At 56.9% G+C, this 20,613-nt stretch overlaps 1 protein-coding gene across 1 annotated transcript in view; it reads left to right on the top strand.

The window, feature by feature from the left end:
• Window positions 1–20,613, top strand: part of LOC144935031 (complexin-1) — a 204,438-nt gene that overhangs the window by 136,232 nt on the left and 47,593 nt on the right. The window contains exon 2 of the mRNA XM_078861341.1: window positions 18,254–18,333. Within this exon, the coding sequence (XP_078717467.1) occupies window positions 18,303–18,333 (31 nt within the window). The 5' untranslated portion in view covers window positions 18,254–18,302. The remainder of the gene's footprint in view (window positions 1–18,253; window positions 18,334–20,613) is intronic.

The following is a 20,613-nucleotide window of genomic DNA, read 5'->3' as shown; positions in this document are numbered from 1 at the left end:
GCTCCCCCATCGCTCCTACACGCTCCCCCATCGCTCCCACACGCTCCCCCATCGCTCCCACACGCTCCCCCATCGCTCCTACACGCTCCCCCATCGCTCCCACACGCTCCCCCATCGCTCCTACACGCTCCCCCATCGCTCCCACACGCTCCCCCATCGCTCCCACACGCTCCCCCATCGCTCCCACACGCTCCCCCATCGCTCACACACGCTCCCCCATCGCTCCCACACGCTCCCCCATCGCTCCCACACGCTCCCCCATCGCTCCCACACACTGCCCCATCGCTCCCACACGCTCCCCCATCGCTCCCACACGCTCCCCCATCGCTCCTACACGCTCCCCCATCGCTCCCACACGCTCCCCCATCGCTCCCACACGCTCCCCCATCGCTCCCACACACTGCCCCATCGCTCCCACACGCTCCCCCATCGCTCCTACACGCTCCCCCATCGCTCCCTCACGCTCCCCCATCGCTCCCACACGCTCCCCCATCGCTCCCACACGCTCCCCCATCGCTCCCACACGCTCCCCCATCGCTCCCACACGCTCCCCCATCGCTCCCACACGCTCCCCCATCGCTCCCACACGCTCCCCCATCGCTCCCACAAGCTCCCCCATCGCTCCCACACACTGCCCCATCGCTCCCACACGCTCCCCCATCGCTCCCACACGCTCCCCCACGCTCCCCTATCGCTCCCACATGCTCCCCCATCGCTCCTACACGCTCCCCCATCGCTCCCACACGCTCCCCCATCGCTCCCACACGCTCCCCCATCGCTCCCACACGCTCCCCCATCGCTCCCTCACGCTCCCCCATCGCTCCCTCACGCTCCCCATCGCTCCCACACGCTCTCCCATCGCTCCCTCACGCTCCCCCATCGCTCCCCCATCGCTCCCACACGCTCCCCCATCGCTCCCTCACGCTCCCCCATCGCTCCCACACGCTCCCCCATCGCTCCCACACGCTCCCCCATCGCTCCCACACGCTCCCCCATCGCTCCCACACCGCTCCCACACGCTCCCCAATCGCTCCCCCATCGCTCCCACACGCTCCCCCATCGCTCCCACACGCTCCCCCATCGCCCCCACACGCTCCCCCATCGCTCCCACACGCTCCCCCATCGCTCCCACACGCTCCCCCATCGCTCCCCCATCGCTCCCACACGCTCCCCCATCGCTCCCACACGCTCCCCCATCGCTCCCACACGCTCCCCCATCGCTCCCACACGCTCCCCCATCGCTCCCACACGCTCCCCCATCGCTCCCACACGCTCCCCCATCGCTCCCACACGCTCCCCCATCGCTCCCACACGCTCCCCCATCGCTCCCACACGCTCCCCCATCGCTCCCACAAGCTCCCCCATCGCTCCCACACACTGCCCCATCGCTCCCACACGCTCCCCCATCGCTCCCACACGCTCCCCCACGCTCCCCTATCGCTCCCACATGCTCCCCCATCGCTCCTACACGCTCCCCCATCGCTCCCACACGCTCCCCCATCGCTCCCACACGCTCCCCCATCGCTCCCACACGCTCCCCCATCGCTCCCTCACGCTCCCCCATCGCTCCCTCACGCTCCCCATCGCTCCCACACGCTCTCCCATCGCTCCCTCACGCTCCCCCATCGCTCCCCCATCGCTCCCACACGCTCCCCCATCGCTCCCTCACGCTCCCCCATCGCTCCCACACGCTCCCCCATCGCTCCCACACGCTCCCCCATCGCTCCCACACGCTCCCCCATCGCTCCCACACCGCTCCCACACGCTCCCCAATCGCTCCCCCATCGCTCCCACACGCTCCCCCATCGCTCCCACACGCTCCCCCATCGCCCCCACACGCTCCCCCATCGCTCCCACACGCTCCCCCATCGCTCCCACACGCTCCCCCATCGCTCCCCCATCGCTCCCACACGCTCCCCCATCGCTCCCACACGCTCCCCCATCGCTCCCACACGCTCCCCCATCGCTCCCACACGCTCCCCCATCGCTCCCACACGCTCCCCCATCCCTCCCACACGCTCCCCCATCGTTCCCACACGCTCCCCCATCGCTCCCACACGCTCCCCCATCGCTCCCACACGCTCCCCCATCGCTCCCACACGCTCCCCCATCGCTCCCACACGCTCCCCCATCGCTCCCACACGCTCCCCCATCGCTCCTACACGCTCCCCCATCGCTCCCACACGCTCCCCCATCGCTCCCACACGCTCCCCCATCGCTCCCACACCCTCCCCCATCGCTCCCACACGCTCCCCCATCGCTCCCCCATCGCTCCCACACGCTCCCCCATCGCTCCCACACGCTCCCCCATCGCTTCCCCATCGCTCCCACACGCTCCCCCATCGCTCCCCCATCGCTCCCCCATCGCTCCCACACGCTCCCCCATCGCTCCCCCATCGCTCCCACACGCTCCCCCATCGCTCCCCCATCGCTCCCACACGCTCCCCCATCGCTCCCCCATCGCTCCCCCATCGCTCCCCCATCGCTCCCACACGCTCCCCCATCGCTCCCCCATCGCTCCCACACGCTCCCCCATCGCTCCCCCATCGCTCCCACACGCTCCCCCATCGCTCCCCCATCGCTCCCACACGCTCCCCCATCGCTCCCCCATCGCTCCCACACGCTCCCCCATCGCTCCCCCATCGCTCCCCCATCGCTCCCACACGCTCCCCCATCGCGTGAGCGCACCTCGTTGCGCGTCGCTCCGCGTCGCTTCGCGACTCCAAATGAATTTCAGCTGGTGCTGAATAAGCCCAGTTCCTCGCCCCATCGATCTTCTCGATTGGAATTAACCGCGGCTCCCGTGCGCGCGTTACTCTGATTAAACGGAGGAAAAACAAAGGGCCCCGGAGACGGAGCGTGCGCGCGCGCGTGCGCCACTGCGGGTTGTCCCACGCGAGGATCTGAGATGTCTTTGTCGTAGCCGCGGCCGATTGAATCCACCAGCAACTGGGCCATGGGGTTTCGAACGGGTTTGTTAAAATAGTGACACGCGCGGACATAAACTCAGAGACACAGGGAGGGAGGGAGGGAGACGCAGAAGGCGACAACGACTAGAATCACGGGCGATAGTCACGGGGAAAGAGAGACAAACACAGACAGTGATATATATATGGAGCGAGACACGCTGAGAGGGACAGAGAGGGAGAGAGAGAGAGCGATGCGGTGAGAGAAAGATGGGAACGTGGAGAGAGATACCCGCACGGAGAGACACAGTAAGAGATGAATCCTGGAAACTCGACATGGAAAAATATTGATGCGGAGAGACGTGGATTAAGAGACACGGAAATGTATAGCTGGGGCATTGCTACAATTGATTACATGCAACTCCCACTGGCTGGATCGTGCGCTTTACCGTGGGACAATGCGGCCCACGCCCCACCCCCTCCGTCCCCTCTGGATAGGCGGCTGGGGCTCTCTTGCAAAACACACACAGCGCAAAATGAGAACAAGACAAACGCCTTCATCTCTGGGACGCTCGTGATTAACTCAAACTCCAATTCTCGTGACGCGTTGGTGGTGTTAGTGGTGGTGTTAGTGTTGGCGGTGTTGGTGTTTGTGGTGTTGCTGGTGGTGTCAGCGGCGAACGCGAGGAGGCGCCGAGAGGGTCACGGGCAGCAACGTTTCGCAATTACCTCCGAATGGACGGGTTGCGGGTCCCTTGCCCTCGGAGTTTTACGTTCACACTGGGGGACTGCAAGGCCAGGCCCTTCAATTTTGGAGTCTTGGAACAATGTCAACATCCCGGGGCAGAACCTTTGCTGGAACACGCGAGGGAGAGTCCACTGATAAATACGTAGCCACTGTTGTGTTGATGCTGCTGCTGGTGGTGGCTGTAGTTTAAGAAGTGACTGTGGTGGTTGTTTGTTGGTGTTGTTGTTATGACTGAGTCTAACGCACCAAAGATTTGCTGGTGGGACAATATACATAGAGAGAAATATGAATTTGATAACTTTCACCGTCACGGTGATAAATCCGGAAACATTCTATGATGAGCGAACGCTCGAAATTTGTTAAACGAAGCAATTTGCAAAAATGTACATTAATTTGCATTGAATTAGCGCAGAGGAGGTGTTTAGCGATAATCAATTAATCTGTCACACTTACCGCTGCACAACATCAAAACCCGCCACTTGGTGAGCACGCGGCGCGGTCATTTCGGACCCTTCGCGCACACCGCCACTCTAAATTCTATTCCAGCCTAAGTGTTGTATTTATTTATATATAATATTGCATTTATTGAAAAAAATGTGTTGCGGCCGCGGTGTGAAAATGATCTCAAGGACTGCGCGCTCCGAGGGCAGGAGGCAGGGTAATTACGGGCCGTGCCCGATCCTCCTCCACCCGCGGCTGACATCCATTTAAGAGAAGGGCGACCGGGAGGGAGGCGCTGGAGCCAACGGTGATGGTCCCGTCATGGCGATGGTCCCATCAGCCCGCGTCTCTGAACCGTCACTCAATCCGTGCTGTGCGAGGCGGGGGGGGGGGGTGCGGTGGCCGTGGTAAACACGCGTGGAGAGTCTTTGGGTGTCGCTATACATCCCCACGCGGCAAGGCGCTTCGTTGAGCTATCATGCGTGGCCGGGTCGCTTCTGAAAAAGAGCTACATAGCTCAGTGGGCCTTACTCTGGGCAAATAAAAACATATTTTAGTTGTGCAGGTTGTTTGTTTTTGCGCGCTGCTGTTGTTGTGGCAATTTATCTCTCCGTTATCATTTTCAAAATCAAGAGCAAATCATGTCCGATGCCACGAAGGGAAACTTTGTCGCTTCGAACTGACCAGCAGATAACGAGCTGGACTACCACTCAACCGCATGAGGACATCAACGAGACGACTACCGCCCTCCGCGCGGACAAATGGAAAATAAAGCAAAGCCCCCAATTTTGAACGCGGCTCCATGACGTGTGTATGCATGGATGTAGAACTTCTTTCTCACCGTACGTAGCCAACCGTGCCAATCGGTAGGTTGCGGGGGGAAAAACAAAAAACCAAACGCACCCAAAAAAAAAGACACGATCGGAGCGCGACGATCGGTGACGTCTCGCCTAGGCCTCCTTGGGCCCTTTCCAGCTGGAGCCACAGAGCGATTACCCCGTGACCATTCGCCCATCCACGCGTTGTCTTGCCGGTGCAGCTTCTTCCGTTTACCGCGGCGATCAACCCTCCTGAGCGGGTGATCTTGGAGCAGGGCGGGGGGCGGGTAACACCTTGAAGCCCCAGTCCCTCACACGACACGACCAGCGTCTGGGCTCCTCCTCGGATCAGGAATTCCATCACACACCGTGCGGACCCACACCGTGAACCGGTGCCCCCCCCCCCGCACCCCCACAGATCGCTCAGTGGAGACACACGCAAGGAGAATTGTCTCCGTCCTCATTCCCGTCACCACCATCATCATCATTATCGTCATCAGAAACCTCTCTGTTGAAATCTATCAGCATCATTTCCCTGCCTATACTGTTATTTCGTCCTGTATAACTCTACAAATCGCACACGATACAGTAGAACAGATGATGCATTTATGAAATAAATCTAAGCGCGATCGCGAAATCGTAACAGTTCATCGAATCGTTCTCGACGTGGCGAGGAAGGTGGGAGGGTGGACTTCAGTCGCCGTGCATCGCTCGTCCGCGAGGCCGAACTGACCGAACCAATGACCGCGCCCTGCGCCAACAGCGAGCCCCGCTCGGTATACGCGGGGTTCGCTTTGTGTGTGGGGGGTTCGCTTTGTGTGTGGGGGGTTCGCTTTGTGTGTGTGGGGGGGGGGGGGGACGCTTCGCGTGGAGAGTTCGCGGCTCTCGCCAAACGAGTCCAAGAGCGCTCCGCGGAGAGGCGAAGGTGACCGCGAATTGACTCGCGCGATATTTGACGCCGTCTCTCTCTCTCTCTCTCGTTCGCTCTCTGTCGCTCTCTCCCGAGACAGCATCTGAGCTCCGAAGAGAAAACAAACAGCAGCACAAGAAAAATAAATGAATGAAATAGCTCAATAAAATGCGCCCGGCGACAAATGCGCACGCAATGACGGCCTCTTGCCTCTCTCGGCGCGGCGCTCCGAGCCAGTGGCGTCTCCAGCTTAGAGAGCTCCGCGACTTCGCCCCCCCCCCCCTAACCTCCCCCCCTCCCAATTGAATCTGTGCTCGCAAAACCCCAGCGGTGATAATTCCATTTTTGCGCTGAACGTCTGCTTCTGTAATGATTGCTTCAGACAGAACTCCCTATCCCCGTGGAACACAAACACAAATCGAGCCCTTCTCGACGTGGAGTGACGGACGGCTCATTCACGGCGAAGGGAGCCTCCGTTCTCGCCGCGGGCGAGTTTGCTGGGTGGCTCAGACAGAGCCTCCGACTGACTCGGTGTGGCAGAAATTGTCTAAAAGCGTGGCGGCTGCCAGGCGTGGCTCTAACAACGCCGGGTTGCCGTGCGGACGAACTGACGGACGGGCTAATGGACAGACGGACTTGATGGATGGGTGGATGCCTGGAGAGCTGGCGGAAGGACGGACGACCTCTGAGTGAAATCATCTTCGGTCGCTTCTACCCCCCCCCCCCCTCTTCGGCCCGTGGCTGCGACGCACCAAAGACAAAGATCCCTCGTACAGACCGTTGGGGCAAGTGCTGCGTGAGCACGCGCTGCGCTTTCATTCACCAGCACTCGCCGAGTCAAGGAGCCCGCTCGGTGCAATCTCTTGCGCGCTTTTTCACACCGCACCAAGTACTCATTGGAGGCTGAGCTGACCTAGGGGAGGCCCAGGACCGGTTCGGACAATCGTCACCGGTGTTGGCCGCGGGCGGGAATCCAACTCGGGTAGCCGATTTCGTAGCGCGGCGCGCTAACCGCTGCGACACTGCTCCCCACACACGCACATCGCACGCACATCACACACACACACTCGCACACACTCACACTCACACACACACTCACACTCTCCCACGCGTCCGCTGCGAATGTGTGCACACGGGGTGTTTGCGTGTTCACTTCAATTACTGTTGGCAGTTCCACTTTTGCCAAACAGCTCGCAACCGCCGCACTAATGAAGTATTGATTAGCAAGCGGAAACAATACATTTAAAATGAGCTCTCTCCCGGAGCGTGCACTCGGCTCCGTTTGTCTCTTCGTTGTGAGCCGGGACACCCGCGCGTTCTCCGCCTGACCCCGGCATTTAAGGTACATCGCCACGCTATCAGTAAGTTATCAAAACATCGGGGATGTGTGCGGGTGAGTGGATGAAACAACAACAACAACACAGACAATGCCGCGGCTTTCTTGCGCGCGCTATGGATGAGCCACGCGCGCCAAGGACTCGTCCTGGAAACGTGGAGTGGAGCCCATGGTACAAAAAAAAAGGATGATGAGAGTGGAGGGGGGGGAGTGTTGCGTGGTGCGGCGGGGGGCTGGGAGTTTGAATGAACCGGGGCCGGGTCGGGTCTCCGAGTTGCCCTTCGTGGCTCTGCGGGAGCCGCTGCATCACCACGCGGGTCTCGGCGCGCTCACGGCGAGGCTGTTGCGAGACGTGAAAGCCGTCTGTGCTCTGCTCTGTGTACACTCTCTGTGCACGCTAGTTACGTGCCGGCGATGCCCCAGCTGTATACATCATCCGTGTGCTACGTGATGCCGGTACACTCCTAGCTGGTGTACGACGCATCAGGGGTGTACTCTGGCTGTACGTACTCCGTGCGCTGGCTTTGCGCACACGCAGTGGCTGGCGTCTGGCCAGGGAGTTGGTGCAGGGCGCGGCTCGGGGTGGGGGAAGGGAAATGATAGAATCCGCTACTTGGAACGTTCACACACACATACAAAGACCCCCTGTATAGCCTTTAACATACTGTTGGGCCAAGTGCTGTTAGCGAGTACCTATGAAGGCCGGAATGGCACACGCGGGGGTGAGTGACCAACATCACGCCCGGCTAATTTAAGGCTGAGTCAACCTCGGGGTCGTGAGCGGGAATCGAACTCAGGTCGCAGAGGTTCGTAGTGCGGTGCGCTAGCCACAGCGCCACCGTTCCCCAGACACACACACAGTACATATATGCACACATACATACAAATAATAAAAGACACCCACGATACACACCTCTATAGATACACATATACACATACTGTACACATACGTTAATACATAAACACTTTATTGCATTCACACAGAGGCAAAGATTACCGTGCACAGATTGCTGGGGCTAATGTTGTTAGTGAGTACTTATGAAGACCGGAACGCCAATCAAAGGCGGTGGTGTGGGCAGAACCACGCCCGGCCGCCTTTGTCTCTCCAGTGCGAATGTTAACGCATCGCACCAAGTACTTTTTTAAGGCCCAGTGGACCTATGGGAGAGTCCACGACAGGTTCGGGTTATTCACGACCGATGATAATCTTGGCCGGCACACGAGCACACGTTCACGGCCAACACCAGTGACGATCATCAGAATCAGTCCTGGGCCTCACCCTAGGTCGACTCAGCCTCAAATGAGTACCTGGCGCGCTGTGTAAACATCGCCACTTTGGAGACAAAGGCGGCCGGGCGTGGTGCTGTCACCCACCCACCCTCGTGTGTCGTGCCGTTCTTCATATGTGCTCGCTAACAGCACTTGTCCCACGACAGTGTGTTTAAGGCTATACGGGGGATCTGTGTCTTTGTTCTCTGTATACGTGTGCGCTTGCCCCCAGAGTCCGTGAGGGCACGGCCACATCCCTTAATTAGGAATCCCGCTAATTGGGACACTTTTTCCTGTTTATGTGACTGCAACCCACGTGAGTGTGAGGTTGGTTCTGTTTAGGCAAATGCAGTCGCGAAGGTTCCTCAAGGGAGGCCGGGAGTGGAGGTGTCTCATTAGCCGAGGTGCGCCAGTGTGTGGGCGCGCTTGTGTGTGTGTGTGTTGTCTGTCTGTGTGTCTGTCTGTGTGTGGATGTGTGTGGTGGGGAGCGGTAGTGCAGCGGTTAGCGCTACGCTGCGCGACGAACCTGGCGACCCGAGGTCGATTCCCGCTCACGGCCAACACCAGTAACGATTATCTGATACCGGTCCTGGGCCTCCCCTAGGCCATACGGGGGATCTTTGTGTGTGGATGCGCCAGTGTGCCTGTGATCGCGTGCGTGTGTGTCTGTGTGTTTTTGTGTGCGTCTTCGCGCGTGTGTGCGGGTGCGTACGGACGTGTGTGTCTGTGTGCTTGTGCGCGCGTGTTGTATGTGTGCCTGTGTTTGTCTCTGTGCGCGTGTGTCTAACGAACCCGGTGACCCGAATTGGATCCCCGCTCACGGTCCAATAACAGTGGCGGATATTTGAACCGGCCCTGGTGAGCCTCCCCTAGGTCAACTCAGCCTTAAATTTGTAGTCCCTGGGGCGTTGTGTAAACATCAGTACTGGGGAGACAAAGGCGGCCGTTCTTGGTGTTGGCTACCCACCCCCTCGTGTGCCGTACCGGTCTCGTGTGTGTGTGTGCATGCGTGTGTGTGTCTACTTTTGTTTTTAATGTCCCTGAGTATGAACATGTGTTGTATGCCTGCGCGTGTTTGTGCGTTCATCTGTGTGTGCATCTATGTAGGTTACAGGTTTCTGCTTATAACCCATTATTTTTAATTAACATGGTTTATGTGCGTGTGTTGGCGTCTGGAGATGTAGCGGGATATATACATCCACATTGAATTGCCTGTTCGTCCACGTGGGCCCGTGCTGGTGGTACTAATGTGTCGATGTGTGTGTGTGTACGCGTCGTGGGGAGCGGTAGTGTAGCAGTTAGCGCACTGCGCTATAAACCTGGCGACCCGAGTTTAATTCCCGTTCATGGACAACACCAGTGACGATTATCTGAACCGGTCCTGGGCCTCCCCTAGGTCGACTCAGTCTCGAACGAGTTCCCGGTGCGGTGCGTAAAAGCATCGCCACTAGGGAGACAAAGGCGGTCGGGCATGGTGCTGGCCAACAACTCCCTTGTGTGCCGTTCTGGCCTTCATAGGTGCTCGCTAACAATACTTGCCCCAACAGGATGTTAAGGCGACACGGGGAATCTTTGTCTTTGCGTCTTTGTGTCGTGGGGAGCGGTTGCGCAGAAATTGGCGCTGCACCGCGCTACCTAAATCCAATTCCCGGCCACGGTCAACTTCGATAGAATCGGTCCCGGTCGACCCTGCGGTCGACTCAGCCCTAAATTACTATTTGGCGTCATCAAAGGCGTGCGCCGCTCCGGCCTTCACATGTGCCGCTCGCGAACAGCACTTGTCCCAAGAGTCTGCTACAGGCTATAGGGGGGATCTTTGTCTTTGTTGCACGCGCAGGTGTTCCTGCTCGCTCGCTCGCCTAACCAGTCCCGGCAGGTTTCCCTTCTCTTAAGCTTCACACTTATCTTACACTGAAAATTAAAATAGAAATCTTTAACCCTGTAGCGCCGCGAAGCATTGCTAGTTTAACGTCATTACCTCACGAACTCTCTCACACCATTATGAAGGAAAAAACAAAGGTCCCCCGTATAGCCATAATGCATTGTGCGGCAAGTGCTGTTTTTGAGAAACACCTATGAAGGCCGGAACGGCACATGAGGGGGGGGGGTGGGTGGCCAGCACCACACCCGACCGCCTTTGTCTCCCCAGTGGCGATGTTTTTACGCACCGTACCAGGTACTCATTTGAGGCTGGATCGACTTTGGGGAGGTCCAGGACCGGTTCAGATATTCGTCACTCAGTTGGCCGGGTTTGTAGCGCAATGCGCTAACGGCTACACCACCGCTCCCGATACTCTGCTACACACACACACATTCATTGCCATTCATACATAACACCCATTGTTCTACACACTTGAATGCTGTATATACTCAATCTCAGAGACACAGTCATACACATGCACACTCTTCCACGCAGTGAAATACACACATTGGCATACACAGCACGCTCCAATGCACATACTGCCATAACTACAAAGACAAATATCCTCCCCTGCAGCCGTTAACAGACTGTTGGAGCAAGTGGCCACGATCCCGCATATTCACACACACACACACGGACTAGCACACACACACACGGAGTGGAGATCCGTGTGTGCGGTCACGGGTGGCGAACTGGGTCTGCGTGAGCTCCGAGGACAAACACGCGCCCCTTGTTCCTGCATGAGGTTTGCAAGGGTACAAGTCACGCGAGCGCTTCACGATTAAACATCGATGCGGTTTACAAGCCGGCAAGCCCAATCCATCACGCCGGCCTCCGATCTGTTGAGCGATGGGACTGTGCACAACAAACAAGCCGACGGATCTTCGTGTTCCACCAAATCCCATTAGCCGCACACACACGCACGGGATGTTTTTCGTACACGTGCATCCCTTTTTCAGCTAACAACGGTCGAATACCAACACACTGCGGGCCGGTTTCGACATTCATCGTTTCATTAGCGCAGAACAGGCTTGAGTTGAAGCAATGCTGGCCGGATTGTCAGATGTCGCCTGCAAGGACCACCCTCTGTGCGTGAGATATGGGTCCCATTCGGATGTATGTATGTGTACGTTCAACTTCTTTCGCACCATACGTAGCCAACCGTGCTAATCGCAGTTGCGGGACGCGAGGCTGCGTGGAAACACGCCGCGAATTGACGGCGTGCGCGTCGCGTGAGCTCTAGGTCACGTGGGTTTTGTGCAATAAATGTAGTTGCAAATCTTGCACATAAATGCTACGCTCGTCCGGGCTTTGGTATTGGTGAGCTGTGCGGCGAGTTTAGTATTGGTGAGTTGTGTGGTGAGTTTAGTATTGGTGTTGGTGAGCAGCGTGGTGAGTTTAGTCGTGATCTCGGTGAGATGAATGGTGAGTTTAGTGTTGGTGTAGGGGGTTTGCAATTCCCGTGTACACGTGGACCCTGAACAGCCCCTCGTGTTTACAAATTCACATCTTAAGCGGTGGGGCGAGGGTGTTGATTGGCTGTGCCGGGTGCGACGCGATGGTGAGAATTCACTGACCGGCGGCGCGAAGTCACCGGAAGAGGGTTGGTGGACCACACTCAGATTTACGGAACTCCAGAGCCAGCCCCGCTGCGATTATGCTCAGGAGATACCGGCAGTACAGCCAAGTCGGTCCGTCTACGCGTCTGTGTGGACCTATCAATGCTCTCTCCTCGTACGCGCGGTGGGATCTACTCCGCCAGTTCCGATGTTGTTCCGGCTCAACATGCGGTGCAACACTCCGTATTTACAAACGAGGATTGGCCAATGCGGCTTCCTTCGATACAACTTCAGTGCATTACATGTCGACGTATTACGGGAGGTAGAGCGGTGGTGCAGCGATTGACGCATTGCACCACGAATTCAGTTCACCCGAGTTCGATTCCCGATCAAGGCGAACATCATTGTCGCGAGTGGTATCCGAACCGGTCCTAGGCAGCCCCCTATATCACCCCGCACTGACCAGCATTGTGGAGTATGGTCACGCAAAACCCCCGTGACCGAAAGGCGTGGAGAGGCCTTGCTCCATCAGCGGTTGTGTATACGTCGCATCACAATACGTACGGAAACCAACACGAAAGCCGTGCGGAATAGAACAAGGACCCCTTTTTTCCATTGACAAAATTTTCCACTCTTCTCGCGATCACGTCTCTCTCACCTCCAACGGAGGGGATTACCCAGGGGACTGGTTGACATCCGAACCACCCGCCGCTGAGGTCAGCCGTCGCCAGGGATACAACTTGGGACAAAGTGCCCCACTCCTATCCCCCCAGTGCCTCTTCCCCCACAACCACCCCACCACAACCACCACACCACAACCACCACACCACAACCACCCCACCACAACCACCACAACCACCCCACCACAACCACCACAACACAACCACCACCCCACAACCACCCCACCACAACCACCACACCACAACCACCACACCACAACCACCCCACCACAAACACCCCACCACAACCACCACAACATAACCACCACACCACAACCACCCCACCACAACCACCACACCACAACCACCACACCACAACCACCCCACCACAACCACCCCACCACAACCACCGCAACACAACCACCACAACCACCCCAACACAACCACCCCACCACAACCACCACACCACAACCACCCCACCACAACCACCCCACCACAACCACCCCACCACAACCACCCCACCACAACCACCACACCACAACCACCCCACCACAACCACCCCACCACAACCACCACTATACAACCACCACACCACAACCACCCCACCACAACCACCACACCACAACCACCACACCACAACCACCCCACCACAACCACCGCAACACAACCACCACAACCACCCCAACACAACCACCCCACCACAACCACCCCACCACAACCACCCCACCACAACCACCCCACCACAACCACCCACCACACCCACCCCACCACATCCACCACAACCACCACACCACAACTACCCCAACGCAACCACCCCACCGCAACCACCCCACCACAACCACCACACCACAACCACCACACCACAACCACCACACCACAACCACCACACCACAACCACCCACCACAACCACCGCACCACAACCACCTCAACACAACCACCGCACCACAACCACCTCAACACAACCACCACACCACAATAACCTCACCACAACCACCACACCACAACCACCCCACCACAACCACCGCACCACAACCATCCCACCACAACCACCACACCACAACCACCACACCACAACCACCCCACCACAAGCACCCCACCACAACCACCACACCACAACCACCCACCAACACCCCCACACCACAACCACCCACCACAACCACCACACCACAACCACCCACCACAACCACCCCACCACAACCACCCCACCACAACCACCACAACCACCCCAACACAACCACCACAACCACCCCACCACAACCACCCCACCACAACCACCTCACCACAACCACCACACCACAACCACCCCACCACAACCACCGCACCACAACCATCCCACTACAACCACCGCACCACAACCATCCCACCACAACCACCACACCACAACCACCCCAACACAACCACCCCACCACAACCACCCCACCACAACCACCACACCACAACCACCCACCACAACCACCACACCACAACCACCCACCACAACCACATCACCACAACCACCCCACTACAACCACCACACCACAACCACCCCAACACAACCACCCCACCACAACCACCACACCACAACCACCCACCACAACCACCCCACCACAACCACCCCACCACAACCATCCCACCACAACCACCCACCACAACCACCCCAACACAACCAACGCACCACAACCACCCCACCACAACCACCCCACCACAACCACCACACCACAACCACCACAACCACCCCACCATAACCACCCCACCACAACCACCACACCACAACCACCACACCACAACCACCCCACCACAACCACCGCACCACAACCATCCCACTACAACCACCGCACCACAACCATCCCACCACAACCACCACACCACAACCACCCCAACACAACCACCCCACCACAACCACCCCACCACAACCACCACACCACAACCACCCACCACAACCACCACACCACAACCACCCACCACAACCACCACACCACAACCACCCACCACAACCACATCACCACAACCACCCCACTACAACCACCACACCACAACCACCCCAACACAACCACCCCACCACAACCACCACACCACAACCACTCACCACAACCACCCCACCACAACCACCCCACCACAACCATCCCACCACAACCACCACACCACAACCACCCCAACACAACCACCCCACCACAACCACCCCACCACAACCACCACACCACAACCACCCACCACAACCACCACACCACAACCACCCACCACAACCACATCACCACAACCACCCCACTACAACCACCACACCACAACCACCCCAACACAACCACCCCACCACAACCACCACACCACAACCACCCACCACAACCACCCCACCACAACCACCCCACCACAACCATCCCACCACAACCACCCACCACAACCACCCCAACACAACCAACGCACCACAACCACCCCACCACAACCACCCCACCACAACCACCACACCACAACCACCACAACCACCCCACCATAACCACCCCACCACAACCACCACACCACAACCACCACACCACAACCACCCCACCACAACCACCCACCACAACCACACCACCACAACCACCCCACCACAACCACCCCACCACAACCACCCCACCACAACCACCCACCACAACCACCCACCACAACCACACCACCACACCACAACCACCCAACCACAACCACCCCACCACAACCACCCCACCACAACCACCCACCACAACCACACCACCACACCACAACCACCCCACCACAACCACCCACCACAACCACCACACCACAACCACCCCACCACAACCACCCCACCACAACCACCCCACCACAACCACCCACCACAACCACTCCACCACAACCTCTCCGCACAACCACCCCACCACAACCACCCCACCACAACCACCCAGCACAACTTACCCCGCTTGGGAGGGAGGGAGGGATGGAGGGTTTTTGTTTTCCATCAGGGCGAGCTGAGCATGTGGCTCTGGCTGGGTGACCCTCATTAATCCAGCTGCTGGTCCGTGGACAGCATCAGTGTCCTTTCCCATAGAGCTGCCCGGGCGTTAAATGCACCGAACGCACGCACGCACGTGCATACATACACACACACACTCTCTCGCACGCACGCACACGCTGTCTACAAATATCACCCGTGTAGCATTTAAAAGGACGTTGGGGCCAGTGATGTCAGAGGGCACCGATGAAGGCCGTGACGGCACACGAGGGGGTGGTGTGGCCAGAACCATGCGCGGTCGCCTTTGTCTCTCCCCCCCCCTCAAGTGCTGATGTGTATACACCGCACCAGGTACTAATTTGAGGCTGGGTTCACCTAGGGGAGGGCGGGTCCAGGATCGGTTCAATTATTCGCCACTGCGAATTCGTCGTGAGCGGGAATTATTAGTCGCGAAGCGGGTTTGCCAGGTTCGTAGCGCAGTGCGCCAACCACGACATCGCACTCTCCACTCTCGCACACACACACCGTGTCATTCATACACGCTCTGATATACAAACCCACTCGTACTCTCTCACAAGCTGAAATAAACACTGACATGCATACACACGCACGTACAAAGACAACACACTTCCACAATGACATACGCAAACACACGGTGATGACACGCTCACGCACACATACACACCTACACCGAGACTCGAACACGCACATATACGCACGATAAAACAATGATATCTATAATGTGAGCACGCACACACACACACATAAAACAAAGACCCCTGTATAGCCTTAACAGACTTTTGGGGCAAGTACTGTTAGCGAGCACCTATGAAAGCCGGGACGGCACACGAGGGGGTGGGTGGCCAGCACCACGCCCGGCCGCCTTTGTCCCCGAGTGGCGATGTTTACACACCGCATGAGATACTCATTTGAGGCGGAGTCGACCTAGGGGAGGCCCAGGACCGGTTCAAATATTCGTCACCGAACTCGGGACGCCGGGTTCATAGCGCAGCACGCTAACCGCTGCACTACTGCTCCGCACACTACTCCAAACACGCACATACATACGCACATAATGAAACACACACAGACGCACAGACACACCCGGGGTGAATCTGTTCTCCAGTCTTCGCTGCTCTCCTCCCCGCCTCCTCGCCTCTTCACGGTGCCTCCAAAGCTTGGCTCGCCGTTTCCCACCGCACCATCTCCTCGCATCTTCGTTCATCCCGCCTTCACGAATGTCTCTTCTCCGTTGTCTCCCGTTGTGCTCATCCTTCTCTCGGGCATTTACATTTCATTTCCCAATCAGTCCTGGTTTTCTTGGCAAGCCTGGGGTTCGATATCCGCTTTTGCTATGGTTCATTAAACAAAAACTGGAATCTTCGGTGATGATGCTGCTACGCTAGCAGCTCAACAAAGTCCGTGTCAATAACACTGTGGCCTGAAAAGCCAAACAAATAATAGGCGAAGTTTCGGGGAATGGGCCTTCTTCATAGCACATGAATAATTGTCATTAACCGAAACGTCGTCTATTATATTTTTTGCCATTTTAAGGCCACAGCGTTATTGACGAATGTGTTTTGAGATTTTTTTTAAATGTTAAGTGACTTTTTTGCGCATTACGGATTATAATACAGTACACTATTGTAATGATAATAACGATGATTTTGTTGTTATGTTATAATTATGATGAAGGTAAATTTATGATAATTGATGGTGATGCGTAACGAATCGATATAAATTATAGATCGTATCATTGCGACTGAATCTTTACATAATCGCGATTACAGCAGGCAAATAATTATCAATATCAGGACGATGTTAATGATGGTTTGAAAAAAAAAAACATCCGTGGATAATATTGTGGTCGTAAAATGAAAACGCACGTTATAATAATACTAGGCGGCGTTTCGGAAATGGGCCTTCTTCAGAGCACGCAATTTGCTTTGTGCCAATTGCACCACCGTCACCATAAGATCACAACATTGTTTAAAAGCGATGGTGAAGTTGATTGAATGGTTACGATGATGCCAGCGTGGTGATGAAGCTGATAACTCCTATGACATATATACAAAAAAAATTAGACCAAGCTGAAAAATAATGTTCGTAAAATCATGACTATTCCTATAGTCAGTGCTCTCTCTCTCCCTCTCAACAGTTTATCTCTCTCTCGCTACCTCGCAGCGTGCAAGCTCCGCGCTGGTTTTGGGAAACCACCGCGATGACATCACTTTTAAACACACAGAGACACGAGTACACACACACAGGCACAGATAAAGATCCTCCGTAAAGCCTTAACTGACTGTTGGGGCAAGTACTGTTAGAGAGCACCTATGAAGGCCGGCACGGCTCACGAGGGGGTGGGTGGCCAGCGCCACACACAGACGCAAAGACGCACACACATACATACACCGACACAAAGACACACACAGACACGCGTGCATGTGCGGGGAAGAGGAGAGGGGGTGGAGGAGAGGAGGGTGAGGCACGGGGGGGGGACGCAGGGGGTTACCGCGTCCTTCCTCGCTATTGGCTGCCGCCCCGCTAAGTCGAACCCTAATTGGTTGCTGGCTAGCGGGGTGGGCGTGGCGCGACGGGCGCTGTCCGCGCTGACTCCTCCTCCGCCACTCGCCAAAGTGAGAAAAATTAGCGAAGCTCCGATCGCTCGGCGCTTGTTCCGCTCCCGCGTCTCACACACGCTCCGTCTCTCTCTCTCTCCTCCCGTGCCTCTCTCTTTCTCAACCCGTGCCTCTTCTCTCCTTCGCCAGGCCGCCTTCGCTGTGCTGCTGCTGACGCCTCCGACCGCTCGCCGCAAGCATGGATTTTGTGATGAAGCAAGCGTTGGGAGGTGAGTGTCGTGGAGGAAAGCACGGAGAGAGAGAATTTTCCCTCGCTCTCTCCGCGCGTTTCCCTCTCTCTCTCTCTGTGTCTCCCTCTCTCTCTGTGTCTCCCTCTCTCCGCACGCTCTCTCTCTCCCTCTCGCTGCTTTAAATGTCGCAATGCACTTGAAACCATCCCGGCTCCCCGTGCGGGCAGGCACGCAGCGCGGCTTGTGGAGATGTGTGTATTGTATTGTACACAATGAGAATTAGCGCGATCGCCGCAGATTTAGTGGAGGTTGTGATCCTCGTTAAGCTATCGTGCCCCCCCCCCCTCTACCCGCCCTCCCCTCTCTCGTTGCCTCGCATCTCCCGCCCCGTGTATGTCTCCCGCCCCGTGCCCCATCCCGCTCGGCGGCGCAGCGCCAGAGACTCTGTGTGTGTTTTTACTGGCCATAGGTCTTCCCTAGGTCGACTCAACCTTAAATTAGTACCTGGGGTAGTGTTTAAAAGCATTAGCACTTTGGGAGACAAAGGGCGTGGTGTTGGCCACCCACCCCCTTGTGTGCCGTTCCGGCGTTCAGAGATGCTCGCAAAGACAACTGGCCCCAACAGTCTGTTCAGTCGCAACGGGGGCACCTTAATAGGAGCACGAGGTGGTGCTGTGGACATCACAATGCCCGGCCGTCTTTGTGTTGCCAGCTTCGATGCTTAATCTATGTATCAGTAACTCGTTTTAGGCTAAACAGACCGAGGGGGAAGCCAGGACAGGTTCAGACAGAACTTACCGCTAGCAATAGGCGTGGCCGGAATCAAACTTAGGTGGCTGAGTTCATAACGCAGTGCGCTAACCACTGCGTCACCCCAAGCCCCCAACACGAAACAAAGACCAAGATCCCCCGTATAGCCTTTACTAGACTGTTGAAGCAAGTGTTGTTCGCGAGCACCTATGAAAACCGGAACGGCACACGAAATGGGTGGGTGGCGAGCACAACGCCCGGCCGCCTTTGTGTCCCCAATGCTGATGGTTTTCACACCGCACCAGATACACATTTGAGGCTGAATCGACCTAGGGGAGACTCAGGACCGGTTCAGATATTCGTTACTGCTGTTAGCCGTGAGCGAAAATCGAACTTGGGTCGCTGGGTTCGTAGCGCAGTGCAGCGCTCACGCACTGCTCTCACACACAGTAACTCTACCGAATAGCGGCTCTTCACCAATACATCTATATATTCCATACAGACGATCGTGTCAATTCTATTGATGTTCTGGAAGGGTTCGAAAGCTTTGGGGAAAAAAATAAAAAAAATTACATCCTTGACGTTAGAAAAGCCGACAACGGATGTATTTTGAATTTCTCCGCCAAACATTACCCGCTAAACACTGTCCAATGACGCGGTCCCGTTAACGTGTGAACCGAGTAATTCGCCGACTGTGGATTGTGACGTCACGCCCGATCACACGCGATCAGACCCCGCTACTGGTAAACGAGCGGCACGTAAATATATAGTTACGATAAAGAGCATGCGAACTCACAGCACCCTCATACATTCCAGCCTTCATCAATCCACTGCTGGATGAAGGAGTCCGTTTTCCTTGCGGTGCCATTCTAGGGGGTTGTTTGACCATACTTCACCACGCTGGTCAGTACGGGTTGGTGATTTCTGGAGGCGGGGGGGGCGGGGGGACCTGTTCAGACTTCACTCGCCGTGGCAGGGAATTACTGAACTCAGGTCGCCAGGTCTGTAACGCGAACGGCAGCGTCACCGCTCGCCCCCCCCACCCACCCCCGCCCACCTTCCAGCTGTGCGAGAGTTGATATATCACACGTATTGTGTGCAGTCCATAACTTGAACGCGTATTTCCTCAACGTGATAGCCCCGTGTATTTACGAGTCGACACGCGCTCCAGCATTTGGCGCAGAGACACGTGAAGGCGTCCACAGTGCTGGGGAGGGGGGGGGGGGACATTCTATTGCGATCGGATGATCCCTGAGCGCTATAGTGGGGATGGGGGGGGGGGTGCGGGGGGGAGGTCCCCAGAGAGGGGGGCTCCCTGGTTCTTAGAGATATAAATGTGCCCCTCCCACGCTCTGAATTCCCCCAAAACTCAAAGAAGACTATGAGTACCTCGCGTTCCTCTTTGCACAACCTCCAACCAAATACGACCCCGCATATCCCCCTAACGTTCCCTTTTTACCCCTTTCCCCCACCACTCCCAGCCCCCACGCCTGTACACGACTGGGTCAAACCAATAATCGTTACGTTAAAATTCATGGGAGAAGACACGTGCCTTGACGTCGTAACGTT

The sequence above is a fragment of the Lampetra fluviatilis genome, chromosome 12 (genome assembly GCF_964198595.1).
Source record: "Lampetra fluviatilis chromosome 12, kcLamFluv1.1, whole genome shotgun sequence".
In the NCBI taxonomy this organism is placed as follows: Eukaryota; Metazoa; Chordata; class Hyperoartia; order Petromyzontiformes; family Petromyzontidae; genus Lampetra; species Lampetra fluviatilis.
This window is presented reverse-complemented; position numbering and strand designations above follow the sequence as displayed.